The 15,235-nt window shown below is 38.6% G+C and overlaps 1 protein-coding gene and 1 non-coding gene across 2 annotated transcripts; one reads left to right on the forward strand and one right to left on the reverse strand.

Moving 5' to 3' along the window:
• The first annotated feature begins 204 nt into the window (after nucleotides 1-204).
• TRNAG-UCC (transfer RNA glycine (anticodon UCC)) lies at nucleotides 205-276 on the forward strand. Its single transcript has one exon. It is a non-coding gene; the product is annotated as a tRNA-Gly (tRNA).
• A 2,525-nt stretch (nucleotides 277-2,801) lies between these two features.
• LOC145121886 (uncharacterized) lies at nucleotides 2,802-3,760 on the reverse strand. The gene is made up of 2 exons (XM_079057570.1): nucleotides 3,428-3,760; nucleotides 2,802-3,335 (listed from the first exon to the last, which is right to left on the reverse strand). Exons 1-2 carry the CDS (start codon nucleotides 3,758-3,760, stop codon nucleotides 2,802-2,804), a joined length of 867 nt encoding a protein of 288 aa, XP_078913696.1.
• Nucleotides 3,761-15,235: the final 11,475 nt, after the last annotated feature.

A 15,235-nucleotide genomic window follows, 5' to 3' on the forward strand; every position in this document is an offset into this window, starting at 1 on the left:
AATAATTTTCTTAACTTATTTAAATTAAAAATTCTAAATCGCAGATGCTTCTTTCTTCTTCCTGTGATACACCTTACCATATTTAGGATTGACACCCTCAGTATCCATAACAAAAAGCTCTTAGAATATGAGATCCGGCGTTTTTTTTTTAAATTAGGAGTAGAGCTATTTGTAATATTGTTGCTTTGCAAAAATGCATATCAAGCGTTTGTAGTCCAACGGTTAGGATAATTGCCTTCCAAGCAATAGACCCGGGTTCGACTCCCGGCAAACGCATTATTTTAATCTAGCAAAGAATGTGTATGCTCGTAATATTATCATCCCATCAAACTGGAGCTCCTTGTTTTCTTTATCTTATTAAACCAGAACCACCCAAGTCCATGTGATATCCTTTTTTATTATCGTGCAGAACCCATCGAATAAGAAGGAGAATTTTTGATGCAAAATTGAATAGAGACCGCTTAGGCCCCTGCTGCATCAGAGTATAATTACATTGTTGTCAGTTTCATAACAGGTGATGTTCACTACAATAGGGTTTTGCATTTCCTAACGAAAGCCAAGGAGGAGTGTTAAGAATATGCTTTAGTCATGTCAAATAACTTTCTTTTTATTAGTTACTTAGGAAGCTAACTACTCATACTTGAATATTTAGGAAGTTGAATACTCCTGATTCTCTATAAATGTATTTCATGATAGGTATTCCGTCCTTAGTATACCATATGTCTAGGGTGTATTATGTTTCTCATGTATTTGTTTCATTTTTAAATGGATGGCAATGTTTAATTGTTTGATAAGTTTCTGATGGTATCTTCACTATTTTAGTACGTTGTTTATTGTAGGGGTGAGCATTTGGACCGAACCGGACCGGACCGGACCAGTTATGGAGAATATTGTGGACCGTGGACCGGACCGGATGAGTCGTGTCCGTGTCCGTGTCCGTGTCCGGGTTTTCCGGTTCTTGGACCCTTTTGGACCGGTACAACTTTAATTGCATAGAGTACAAGTCGTTAAAATAAGATTTTTGGTTTGATAGAACTCGTTAAAACGAATATGTTGTTGGGTTTGATACGATACAACTTGTACAAATGATTACGTTTCTGTTTCATGCATAACTAATTTACGTTGATGTTATAATATTAGAACTTGCAAAATTAATTTTGCAAATAAAAGAAACTAACATATAAATCAAGTTCACCAAGATCCCTTTCATATAATTTATCTGTCAAAGATACATAAAATTCAGAATTATAGTCTAAAATAATAGTTAAAAAGCTGAAATATTTCAGCTTTGATAGCTCAACTTTGAAGGATTGTAACTCACTAAATATAATACCAAAATCAACAAAATTATAGTCTAAATTCATCTACAAACTGTAAACTAAATTTTGGAAAAAAACCGAAGGTCAATCCGACTATGGTTTTTTAAAAAAATTCACAGATTACAAAATTTTAAAAATCTTGCTGAAAAGCTGAAAATTTTCACATTTGATAGCTCAACTGTGAAAGACTGTAACTCATTCAATATAATACCAAAATCAACAAAATTATAGTCTAAATTCATCTACAAACTGTAAATTAAACGTTGGAAAAAACCGCGTGTCAATCCGACTTAAAACGAATGAGTTATGGTTGATTAAAAATTTTCACAGATTATAAAATTTTAAAAATGTTGCTGAAAAGCTGAAATTTTTCAGCTTTGATAGCTCAACTTTGAAAGACTGTAACTCATTGAATATAATACCAAAATCAACAAAATTATAGTCTAAATTCATCTACAAACTGTAAATTAAACGTTAGAAAAAACGACGTGTCAATCCGACTTAAAATGAATGAGTTATGGTTGTTTAAAAAATGTCACAGATTACAATTTTTTTTTAAATCGGGTCCAACCGGTTCTAAATCCGGTAAAAACCGGACCGGACCAGGAAAAAAACCGGACCGGTTTTGACGAATTCCTAGAACCCGAGAACCGGCCCGGGGGTCCAAAAAAATGGTCCGGTCCGGTCCACCGGTCCAAATGCTCACCCCTAGTTTATTGTTTCTTTATGTCCATCATACTCGTTTTAGACACACCATTGTACACTGATTAGATAAAATGCTAAAATGGATTTGCAACTTGTTCTCTTATTAGTAGCTATAGTTCTCTTATTTGTAGCTTGAAAAGGACATGTATAGTTGGGGTTTCAAACTAACTGATTCCACAACATTTCTTGGAATCAAGGGTGTGTTTGGTACAGAGAAATGGAATTGCTGCGGAGAATGGAAATGTAGAGAAAGAGAATTAAGCTAGAGAAAGAGAATTGACTCCCCTGTTTGGTAGAACGGAGAATCCACTAGAGAAATGTTTTTGAGAATCATTTCTCTTGTTTGGTTATATTAATCAATGAAATGTAAATGAGTGTTTTTACCTTGTTTATTCATTTTCAACTAACATATTTTTTATAAAAATGCATTATGATGTACATCTTAATTAGTCAAAATATGCATCTTTTATGTTTTTTATTATTTTTTTATATTAATTGTTACTAAATAATTTATTTTCTAAACAATTAATACTATTTTTTATAAATATTGTTTTGGAAAACATATTTCTAATATAAAGGAATAACTTACAAATAGATTATAAGGATATATGAAAATCATACTATTCAAAAACTATGTCCAATGAAGGATATGCAAAAAGAATAATTCAATATTTCTAACAACTAAAAAAACATAACTATGTCCGATACACAATGTGCAAAGAGTCAACTTCAATATTCGTAAAAACTAAACAAAAAACATAACTTAAAATAACCTAATCATGATATTGATCCATCCCCTATCATTTCCATGTAACAAATCTTTTCTTCTTCTGTCATCTTAAAAAACGCCCGGGCACGAAATTGATCTTTGCTAAACATGTCAATCGCCTTAATTCGCTGTTTGACATTGATATTTGGCATGCGTTGTATATCTTCGATAACTTTATCTATCATATCACATGCTTCCTTATTTTCTTGCCTTCCTATATTGTATATTGTTTCATTAAGTTTTTCACCAACCTCCTTGAAAGTCTCTTTCATTTCTTTCGCAGCATCCTTATAAGAGCTTTCGGTGTCATCCGTTGGAGGCTTTTTGCGTTTATTATTGCCACGAGCAATTTGTTGCGTCTCTTCAACAATATCTTCCAACCCTTCCACGTCAATAGGTGAGTTTCTTTGTGTCTCTTCAGTCGCATCTTCGCCAAGATCAGTAGCTCCATGACCGGTAGCTCTATCCTTACCGAAGATTTTACATAGATTATCGAATTGTGGAAATGGTTTATCGTGAAAACATGCAACACCTTTATGACTCTACAAGAATGACACAAAATTAATTGGTTACTATTCATTTACAATATGTTTTAATGATGCAAAAAATACTACAAACATAATCATTATAGTACCTTTATGTACTCATTCCAAACTTCAGCATCAGCGGTAACACAACATTTATCCGTATCCCAGCCGAATCCACTCGTGTTTGTTCCGTATACCATGTCGTGTACGATGTTGAAATGGTTTTTCCATGTCTTCATCCTTGATTTAATATGAGGCTCTGCTTTCAAACCCGAGTTAGGAAGACTTACATCTAATAGTTGTTGCACGGCCTTCAAATAGCCGGGTTTGAATCCGTTTTCAGCACCACCATACTTTCCGGATACATGTAGCTCCAACAATGCTTCAATCAACTTTGCATCCTCTTCGGTAGTCCATGTGTGTTTGTTTCGGCCTGCCATGCCTACAAAAAATGTTTACAAGATAGATGCTTGAAAGAGTAATTCAACCATTAAACATAATATTATCACACCACAATGAATTAGAAAATATTATACAACAATCCTAATAGCCCCTGTTTATGGTTGTATAACTTAGTCATAACTTAACCAATTAAACTATTTTTTAATTCTAAAACGTAAACAAGACAGAAGACTACAATTTGGAAAAAAAATCGCCTAATTACGAGGTCGTATGAAACTTTTATGATGGTTCAAAGTTTGACAAAAATTATAAAAAATGTTGTCATTATATACAACAGTCGTAACAGCCCCTGTTTAAGGCTGTACAACTCAGCCATATCTTAACCAATTAAGCTGTTTTATTATCCTAAAGCGTAGAAAAAACAGAGGACTACAATTTGGAAAAAAAATCGCCTAATTCCGAGGTCGTATGAAACTTTTATGATGGTTCAAAGTTTGACAAAAATTATAAAAAATGTTGTCATTATATACAACAGTCGTAATAGCCCCTGTTTTGAGGCTGTATAACTCAGCCATATCTTAACCAATTAAGCTGTTTTATTATCCTAAAGCGTAGACAACACAGAGGACTACAATTTGGAATAAACATTGCCTAATTTCGAGGTTGTATGAAACTTTTATGATGGTTCAAAGTTTGACAAAAATTATAAAAAATGTTGTCATAACATACAACAGTCGTAACATCCCCAGTTTAAGGCTATATAACTCAGCCATATCTTAACCAATTAAGTTGTTTTATTATCCTAAAGCATAGAAAACACAGAGGACCACAATTCGGAAAAAAATTGCCTAATTCCGAGCACATATGAGACTTTTATGATGGTTCAAAGTTTGACAAAAATTATAAAAAATACTGTAACAATGTAGAACAATCCTAACAGCCCCTATTTAAGGGTGTGTAACTCAGTAATATATTAACCAATTAAGTTGTTTTTTGAGCCTACATTGTAGCCAATATAGAGGACTACAATCTTGGAAAAAAATCTGCTTATTTCGAGCTAGTATGAAGATTTTATTGTTATTCAAAGTAGGGTAAAAATTCCCAAAAAAAAAAAAAAAAAAACTACAACAGTAAAGCAAATTTCCATTGTACATACATAACATGTTAACAAATTGCAATCAATGAAAGGATTCATTGCTTTCTTTTTGACAGTCAAGACTTATCTAGTGACAAACAATTGCTTGTAACGTAGTATAAATCAATTTTAACATCAAAAACCTTATACAAACTTGTATAAAGAATCAATTTGTAGCAAGATGTTAACAAATTTTAAAAACAGATAGGAAGATTACCTTGAATTGGAAGATGACGGTTCCAAAATCGACTAAGAAGGAGCTACAAAGAAGGCATGAATCGAGTAACACAGCAGTCGTGAATGATTTTTCCATATGTATCGGCTTATGTATGGCAAACGAGATTGAGTATGTTGACGTACGTGGGCCGATTGCATGGATATCCTTGAAAAAGAGTGATCGATTGTATGTAGTAGGGTTCGAATGGGGGGCAAATTGATTTCTCCGCTTTTTTGTTTTTGATTCTCGGTCACGCCCTCTCTTTTGTTTTCTCCCTTTTCTCTTTTAAAAATAGAGAATGGATTTAATGGAAAAGGAATTGATTTATTTCCCAATTCCTTAATTTTTGTATTAACCAAACAAGAGAAAAGGAATCAATTCCTTTTCCCAGCTTTTATTTCCCTGTACCAAACACCCCCAAGAGGAATACAAAAGAGCTTCGTCAAAGCCTTAATGTTGATTGTTCAATTCTTTGTTTGTATATATGTTGTAGAATATGTTTTTGCAAGCTCATAGATTTTATTCAGCATAAAACAAAACAATACAAAAGGGTAAAATGGTCATTTTCAACATTCAACACAGTCAGTCATATGTGTAATCAAACAATATTGTTTCAGCTTCTAACTCAATCAGGCTCTAGAAACAACAAGCCGTTACTCCGTATGTGGATCAAGCTTTGTATAAGATAATTGGAGGGTAAATAATGATATCCCAGGTGTACCAACATGCACGTGGGAGACTACTAATCATCTATAATTTGCCATTTTTGAAAATTCGTACTGACAAATAATTTAACTGTACCGACATGCACAATAATTTAACAACTGTACCGACATGCACAATACTACTAATCATCTATAATTTGCCATTTTGAAAACTCATACGCAAAATTCTTTTTTTTTTCGCCTCATCAAGTTATCATGCTACTTTATCATTCATCTCTAGAACCCCAACCCTCATTCCACGTGTTTGCTTTGAAAGAGGAGTAAATTACATGAATGGTCCCTATGGTTTAGGGTGATTTGAACGTTTGGTCCATAACTTATTTTTTTAACTCGGAAGGTCCTTACTAATTGTTTTTGTTATGCGTTTGGTCCCTGTCTTATATAAAAAGACTATTTTGCCATTGATTTTTTTTATTTTATTTAAATAAACACACCCAACCCCACCCTCTCACCTTACCTTACCTATCCCATCATTTTTCCCTATTTAAATACTAGTCGTTTTAGGTAAGACAGGGACCAAGTGCGTAACATAAACTAACAATAGGGACCAAGCGTGTAACAAAAACAAACAGTAGGGACATTCCGAGTCAAAAAAATAAGCTAGGGACCAAGAGCGCAAATTATCCCAAAACATAGGGACCATTCGTGTAATTTACTCTTGAAAGAGATCCTTTTGTATCCCGTATCCGATCTTTAGTTTTCATTATTTCCTTTTTTGCATTTTTGTTCCATATCGTTTTTTCATGTATTTGAGCTTTTACATAACTCACCCCTCTCTCTTTCTAAACAGATATTATGATAATGTGTTTTCAATTTCTTTTCCTTTTGCTAGTATTGTCGCCTTTACCTCATTAGAAAGTTCAAAAGAAGAAATTATATTAGATGGTGAGATATAACTTGTTTCTTACCTATGATTTAACGATAATTACCCTTAGGATATCACAAAGATTGACAAACATAGGTAAAAGTAGTTTAATCTACGAAGATTGTAGAGTTGCTAAGGCTCCTATAGTTTAGGTTCCTTCTTTAAGCTTCTTATTTACAAGATGTATAAACACTTGTATTTGTGAAGAAGATGGTAAAGTTTGCAACTATAATCTGGGTACTTTTTAATTTTTTTTTTAATATTTTGATATGAAAGATATAAACATCAGTCGAAATATATATGCAAGATGTAAACATTAATTGAAATATATGAATTGATTAATGAAATGTCTTGATTAGACTTTCTCTCATCTACTTACCTACCCTACATATGACTTGCCATTGACAAAACAATTTTGTTTAGAAATATTTAATGGTGACATTTCTTGCCATTACGTATAAACCTTGGTATAGATACAAAAACATGGTTGTTCTTAATCCATAAATTACTTAATAGCCTTGGTGTAACTATCTTTCAGGTTGTAGTCTTTTGGAATTTAATTTAGGTAGCTTTCGAATTTCGGGTGTTTGACTGGTCACGACACGATGGTGGACACGATGGTGGAGACCTATCACGATGCGACCACTTCATTTAAATGTCGGCGCGGTCAGGAGTCGGTGCGGTCTGGAGTTGGACCTCTGTGCAGTGGTAATTGTGCACAAAACCATAAATCTCGGGACTTGGCCCTATATAATGGTGCTAATTCTATAAGGTTTCTCTCTACTGCAACCTCTATCCTCATAAATGAAACCCTAACCCTAGTCTATGAAAACCTTTAGTGTTATTTCCATTTTTGGTGTTTTGGTGGTCTCTTGGTAAAGAAGGTGGTCATCTCAGTGCTTGTTGAGGTCTTTGCTTTTGAGATATGATATTCTAAGTATTTCGAGGCATCCTAAAGGCAAAAATGTAACATCCTATTTCCTACCATTTTCACCCATGGACCGGAAGTCGATTGTGTGAGGTTTTGGGCCGTACGAAGGCAAAGTTTAGTCCTTGTGGAAGGAGGTAATCATAATTAAGAGATTTTACCCTTGAATTCTGTTTAGGACCGAAGGGTAGAAAGGGAAAAGTCATAAACTGGATTCTTACGTGAAATATGGATTTTTGTTCGAGAAGTTTTTAGTCCAAGATATTTAGATAACATTGTAGAGCTCTTCAATACCTTTCTGTGGATATAAAGAACGTCGAAAACGGAGTTGGAACGAAGAAGTTATGGTCGTTTGAAGTTTGGATGACTTTTGGGTTAGTCGCGTATGCTGGGCGTAATTTGAGTACGTTGGGCGTACTGAGTATGCCTGAGTACGCTGGGCATAATTTGAGAACGTTGGGCGTACGCGATCAGTGCCCATACCCTATTTTTGTGGTTTGATCCCTATTTAAGCTCCTTAACTCCCCCAAACGCATTTCATTCTCAGCCTCCACCTCTCCAACACGCTCTCTTGAAACCCTAACCCTAGATTGAGCTTTATGAGCAAAAAGAAGGTGTTTTTAGGTGCTTTGGAGTATTCTTGGTGCACCTTGGAGAAGAAGGAACTTATTGAAGAAGTGTTAGTTGCATTGGAACTTGTAGATCCAGACTTTGTTCACCTTGATCTTTCTTCTAGAGGTATAACGTATGAATCTTGATGATGAAATTGTTACATCACGCTAGTATTGGGTGTTATGAGCTTTTGGGCACTTTAAGTGCATAAAGTTTAGATTTTGAAAGTCTGTGACCTTGTAATGGATAAAGTTGGAAACTTTATCCATCTAAACATCATTTTGATTCAGATCTGAAGGTTAGAGACTTGGAATTAATGGATTAAGTTGAAAAGATGCACTTTTTGGGTCTCTTTGAGGCTTAAATAGTAGATCTTGTTTGTTGGGACCATTCTAATGGGTAAAGTTGGAAACTTTATCCATTATGGAGCTATTATGAACCATATAAATATGATCTTGAGTGTTGTATACAATCCATGCATGTGTTAGATGGTCTTAATGGATTAAGAACATAGGGTTTTGGACATTAAGTACTTAATACCCATGCAAAGTCATAAATTTGGAATTTTTATTACTCAGGACATCGTTTTGGGCTTAGACCTGTGTTTTGGACGGAAGGGCTTAATGGAATAAGTTGTTAATGGAGTTTTAGGATTGGGTTGCGTATGTTGGGCATACTTGAAGGTACGCTGCGTATACGCGGTCAGCGCCCCGCTTTTTGGTCAACATCAGAGTACGATGGGCGTACTCTCTTAGTATGGGATATTAAATTTTGGGACCTTGACCATTGACTTTGACTTTGACCAGGTTTCACTAAGTTTGACCTATGGGCATTTTAGGTATTTTTAGATTGTGTATGAGAATTTGTCATTTGGATAGATAAGTAACTGTAAGAGTTGAGATTCAGAGTCGGGACCTCATCAGCTATTGTTCAAAATGAGAGGTGAGCTTTCCTTACTGTATTCATGGGTTTAAGGCACCAAGGTCGACCCAGTGGATTGATATCCTAGTTTACCGTATGTTACTATGTTGTAGTAATCGATTAGATCTATATCCTGGTATATAGGATGTTGCTATGATGTAGTGATCTGTTAGATATGCATGTTATCTGTTTATAGGCTATATGTTTATCGGTTGTATATGCCGACATAGTATGGTTGGGTTGAGATTGTACTGCTTTGTCATGTTAATCAACAAACCCGGTAATGTTTATATTGATATGTTGTATGTGTATCTATTATGTATATGTCGACATGTTGTGTGTGGCTGGGTTGAGGCGGAACAGTGTAGGCTAAAGGCCAAGAGCTCCAGGGAGTCCCAGATAGACTGCAGCATGAGAGGCGTACCAGTGAGGCTGAAGGCTCAAAGAACGGTCCTGATAGGCTGAAAGCTCGGTGAGGCCTTCCAGCCATGCTGAAGATTCTGTGAGCGTTCCAGATAGTCTGTAGGTCGGTGAGGCATTCCAGTCATGCTGAAGGCTCTATGAGCATTCCAGATAATCTGTAGACCGGTGTGGCGTTCCAGTCAGGCTGAAGGCACTGTATGCATGCTGTTGTTTGTTATGTGTTTGTGGTCGTACTTTAAGGGTACTCCCTAAGCTTCGTGCTTACAGTTTCAGTTTATTGTTTCAGGTACTTTAGATGATTGTGGCAAGGCGAAGGCGTAACCATACACATCCTTGATTTTCTGACTAATTAGATCTTAGGAGACTCTGATTTTAAATAATGTTTTGGAAACATTGGTTTTGTAAACGCTTCTTTTAGTAAATGGGTTGTTTTGAAGTGTTTAAAATTGATGTAATTTTTATGGATGTTACAAGTTAGTATCAGAGCCTTGGTTTGAGTGAATTGGAGGAACACTCATGTGAATCTAGTCTCAAACTAAGGAAAAACTTTTAAAAATGATTTTCAAATTGTTTTCAAATTAATCAAAAGAGGATGTGACGTGTACGATCAGCCGGAGCCAGTAAGTAGACCCCAAATTACCACACTGTTATTTGATATTGTGATATGTTAGAACAACATGCTAGTGATAGGCTAGAGATCTTCAAGAATTGCATGATAGAATTGCCAGATTATATGATGCCTGATAGCTTAGGGTTTCCTTATATGAATTTGACATCATTATTTTAGTTGCATTGTGCATGCATCAAAATTGTATAACTAAGATCATATAGCCTGATAATGTTTGATTTCGCCTTATTTCCTGTTCCTTTTTTGGTTTTGGGCTTAGGTTAGAATCGAGTATTCGAATAGCTAAAGGATCCAGTGTTATGTATAATTAGCATACATAAGTGATGCAGGATTGGTGGAAGTTTCATGGATGAGTTTTGTGGGGACAGCCGACCAGCCGAGGAAGCCAGATTATGTGCAGGTTCCAGAGGGTTCGGGAAAGAGGCCCACGATTGTTGATTCGAGAGCGAAGGGCCAGCAGGGCCGGGGCGATTGTGGCAAGTGCGGCAGGACGTATGACGGGGCGTGCAGGGAGGGTGGTTCTGGCTATTTCAAGTGCGGTCGGACAGGTCATATCAGTAGGGATTGTATTGCTACTACCACCACCACCCCAGTATCTTATTTGATTTGCTTTCATTGCAACCAGAGGGGCCACAAGAAGGCCCATTGTCTGAGTTTGACTGCAGCAGGACCGGTGTCAGCACCCGCTCCTGCAACTCTACCGATTACTGATGGCCGCCAGGGCAAGGCGGATGCACCTGTCTTATTTTTGAAGAAGAAGAGTGGGACTCATCGTATGTGCATTGACTACCAGGAGCTCAATAAGGTAACGGTGAATAACCGTTATCCACTCCCGAGGATTGATGATCTGTTCGACCAGCTTTAGGGAGCATCTTCCTTCTCCAAGATTGACTTGCGTTAGGGTTATCATCAAATGAGGGTTAGAAATGAGGATGTGAAGAAGATGGCCTTCCGGACTCGTTATGGTCATTATGAGTTCGTGGTGATGCCTTTTGGGCTCACCAATGCTCCAGTAGTGTTCATGGATCTCATGAACCGTGTGTGTAGGCCGATGATGGATTGGTTTGTGATTGTATTTATTGATGATATATTGGTCTACTCCAAGACCCTGGAACAATGCGAGGAGAATCTGAGGGAGGTGTTGGAGACTTTGAGGAGGGAGCGACTTTTCGCAAAGTTCTCCAAGTGTGAGTTCTGGTTGCGCGAGGAGCAGTTTCTGGGGCAACTTGTGAACCAGAATGGTATTCTGGTCGATCCGGCCAAGGTCGAGGCCGTGATGTAGTGGGAGGTTCCGAGGTCTTCATCTAAGATGTGGAGTTTCCTTGGGTTAGCAAGTTACTATCGGAGATTCATCTAGGATTTCTCCAAGATAGTTGTCCCTTTGAGTCTTTTGATAAAGAAGACTGTTACTTTTCGCTGGGGGCCGGAGCAGCACGCAACTTTTGAAACATTGAGCCAGCGGTTGTGCGAGGCACCGATTTTGATCCTACTGAAGGAGTTGATGATTTTGTGGTTTATTGTGATGCGTCATTCACGGGTTTGGGGGCAGTGTTGATGCAGAGGGGTCGTGTGATCGCTTACGCTTCGAGGCAGCTAAAGCCTCATGAAGCGAATTATCTGACGCATGATTTGGAGCTGGGGCTGTAGTTTTTGCCCTTAAGATTTGGCAACATTACCTCTACGGGGTCTCCTGTACTATTTACACGAACCAAAAGAGCCCGAGGTATTTGATGGATTAGCCGAATCTGAATATGAGGCAACGCTGATGGTTGGACGTGGTGAAGGATTATGACTGTGACATCCTTTATCACCTGGCGAAGGCCAATGTGGTGGGTGATGCTCTCAGCCGCAAGGCAGTCACGACTTCGATAAGAGACATATGTTTGAGGATGATAGTGGTTACTCCGCTTTTGGAGCAGATTTGGGAGGCTCAGATCGAGGCTATGAAGGACGAGCACCGGAAGAGTGAGTGTATTGTGGGTTAGGTGGCTTCCTTTTATTATGATAATTGTGGATTGTTGACTCTTCATTAGAGAGTATGTGTTTCGTACTGGGGCGATGTGCATCAGGTTCTAATGGATAAGGCACACAAGTCTAGGTTCTTCATTCATCCTGGGGTGACGAAGATGTATAGAGATCTTCGTCCTGATTATTGGTCGCCCTGCATGAAGCAGGATGTGGCTTGGTATGTGGAGCGGTGCTTGACTTGCAGGAAAGTCAAGGCCAAGCATCAGCGATCTCACGGCAAGATGCAACCATTAGAGATTCACGTTTGGAAATGGGAGGAAATCTTCATGGACTTCATTACGAAGTTTCCCCAGACTGCGCGTGAAGTGGATTCGATTTGGGTCATCGTGGATCGGTTGACCAAGATCACGAATTTCATCCCGATCTACAAGAGTATCTCCGCGGAGAAGTTTGTGGAGGTATACATCAAGGAGGTTGTGGCTCGGCATGGGGTGTCGTTTTCCATGGTTTCAGACGGGGAAGTCAGGTTTACTTCCAGGTTTTAGAAGAGATTCCATGAAAAGTTGGGTACTCGTCTCCATTTCAGCACAACCTTCCATCTGCAGACCGATGGTCAGAGCGAGCAGACCATTCATACCCTAGAGGATATGTTACATGCATATGTTTTGGACTTTGGTGGGAGTTGGGATATGTATCTTCCATTAGCAGAATTTTCGTATAACAACAATTATCACGCCAACATTGATCAACCACCTTTTGAGATGCTTTATAGGAGGAAATGTAGGACCTCGATATGTTGGGGTGAGGTCGTTCAGCGGATTATGGGGAGTACCGAGGTGGTACTTAAGACGACCGAGTTGATCCAGCAGGTTCGGAGTAGACTTCAGACAGCTCAGAGTCGGTAGAAGAGCTATGCCGACAGGCGCCGATTAGATATAGAGTTCCAGCTGAGGGATATGGTTCTTCTGAAGGTGTATCTTTGGAAATGTGTCATCCGATTCAGGAAAAGGGGCAAGTTGGGCCCCAGGTACATCGGTCCTTTTAGGGTTTTGGCCCAGGTAGGCCAGGTTGCTTATCGCTTGGATCTTCCAGATGGGCTCAGTTAGATCCATAACATATTTCATGTCTCTCAGTTGCGGAAGTGTTTAGTGGATGATTCCGTAGTGGTTCCATTGGAGGATATTCAGGTGGATGACCGCCTGAACTATATAGAGAGACCAGTGACGATTCTTGACCGAAAGACGAAAACCTTGAGGAACAAGGTCGTTGAGTTGGTGAAGGTCCAGTTGCAGCATCACAAGGGTTCAGAGTGGACTTAGGAGCCGGAAAATAAGATGAGGGAGCATTATCCGAAATTATTTGGAGCAACGGACTTTGAGGACAAAGTCTGATTCAGGTGGGGGAGAATTGAAACATTTAAACCTTGTAAGTTTCCATATTAACCCTTGTTAAGCAAAATGTTTGTTTTTTTGGTCCTCTGGCTAGTACGCGGGGAGTACTCTATGAGTACGCTTGGCGTACTAGCTGAAATCTAATCGCGAGAATCGACCACATAAGCTGGGCATACATGGGTTACGCTGGGCGTACGCTGGCCAGGGGCAAACCCTAATTTTTAGGGTTTGTGCCCTATTTAAGCATCATTAACCCACCTTGTGGACATTTTTAGACCAACCTCCACATCCTCAAACCCTAATTTCGTCCCATAGCCTTTGTGTGGTGCTTTTGAGCTCTTATGAAACATTTTTGGTGTGTTTTGTGCATCTTGAAGAGGAAGGAGAAGATTGAAGACTCATCCTTTGGAAAAGATCTTAGGGATCCAAATTTAGCTTCTTCATTTAGTGACTTTTGGGCGCGGGGATTTGTCGGGCCAGCAGCCAGAGATTTATCAGTGTGATTCAGCAGTTCGAGGTGAGTCTCCTTACCGGGTTTAGCAGGTCTAAGGCACCAATGCCGACCAATGATCAGTTATGTTAGGATGCTAGATGTCTGTGCGACTCTTGCATGTGTTTGTGCTTCTATGCTTACTGGGCGGGGGCCCGATGGTTATTCTGTATACTATTATCTTGGTATGCTCATATGATTTGTATGTTGGGCGGCACCCGTTAGGCGAGTTAGGGTGAGGCCTGTTATACTCAGGGGGCGGGGCCCGTTATGCGAGTTAGGGCGAGACCCGTTATACTCAGTGGGTGGGGCCCGTTATGCGAGTTAGGGCGGGGCCAGTTACACTCATCGGGCGAGGCCCAATATATGTTTGGCATGTGTAATATGTGGTATTTGGGGGAAACTCACTAAGCTTCATGCTTACGGTTTTTAGTTTATGTTTCAGGTACTTCTGTTGCAAAAGGGAAGCGCTCAGGGTGATTATAGTGCATAACGTTATTGTTCTACATTTCATGATAACTTTGATATTTATGATGTTTTGATACGTTTGTTGCATTTGGGATTTATGATGATGTTTTGAATATTGTTTTTATTAAAATTAAAAATGAAATTTTTGGGTCTTATTTTTGGGACTTTACAGAATCCATGACAAGTACAACCAGCACTCGAGACACCCATCCCGCAGATTCCGTCCATTTGGTAAAGATGAGCCCCGAAGCCATCGAGCTGAGGTTCATGTTGTTGAGAAAACACCTCTAAAGGCGGACAAAGAGAAAGGGAAATACTATGAGTACCACAAGAGAAAAACTCACGATACCGGCGAGTGCATGGTTCTGAGGAAAGAAATAGATGAAGAACAACTAACAGGAGAACTCTCGGAAATCGCATAGGATTTAAGGTCCAAGTTTCACGCCGACCAGAGGAATGCCCGAGATCGGAAAGATGCCAGCAAGCACCAAGTCAAAAAGGAGATCCTTACCATCACGAGGCGCTGTAAGACAAGCGAGTGCTGCGAAATAGATGACGACATTGAGGTACTCCCTTAAAACATCCTCAATATTAGTTTTTCGTTAGAAGATCCAAGGATGTCGGGCTGGAACCCTAGGGACCCACTCTTTATAACTGCCTACGTCAAATACAAATCAACCGTGTCTACATAGACAACAGTAGTGGTATCGAAATCCTTTATGAGCACTATTTCCAATAATTT

The sequence above is a fragment of the Lactuca virosa genome, chromosome 6 (assembly GCF_052849685.1).
Source record: "Lactuca virosa cultivar CGN04683 chromosome 6, Lactuca_virosa_CGN04683_v6, whole genome shotgun sequence".
In the NCBI taxonomy this organism is placed as follows: domain Eukaryota; kingdom Viridiplantae; phylum Streptophyta; class Magnoliopsida; order Asterales; family Asteraceae; genus Lactuca; species Lactuca virosa.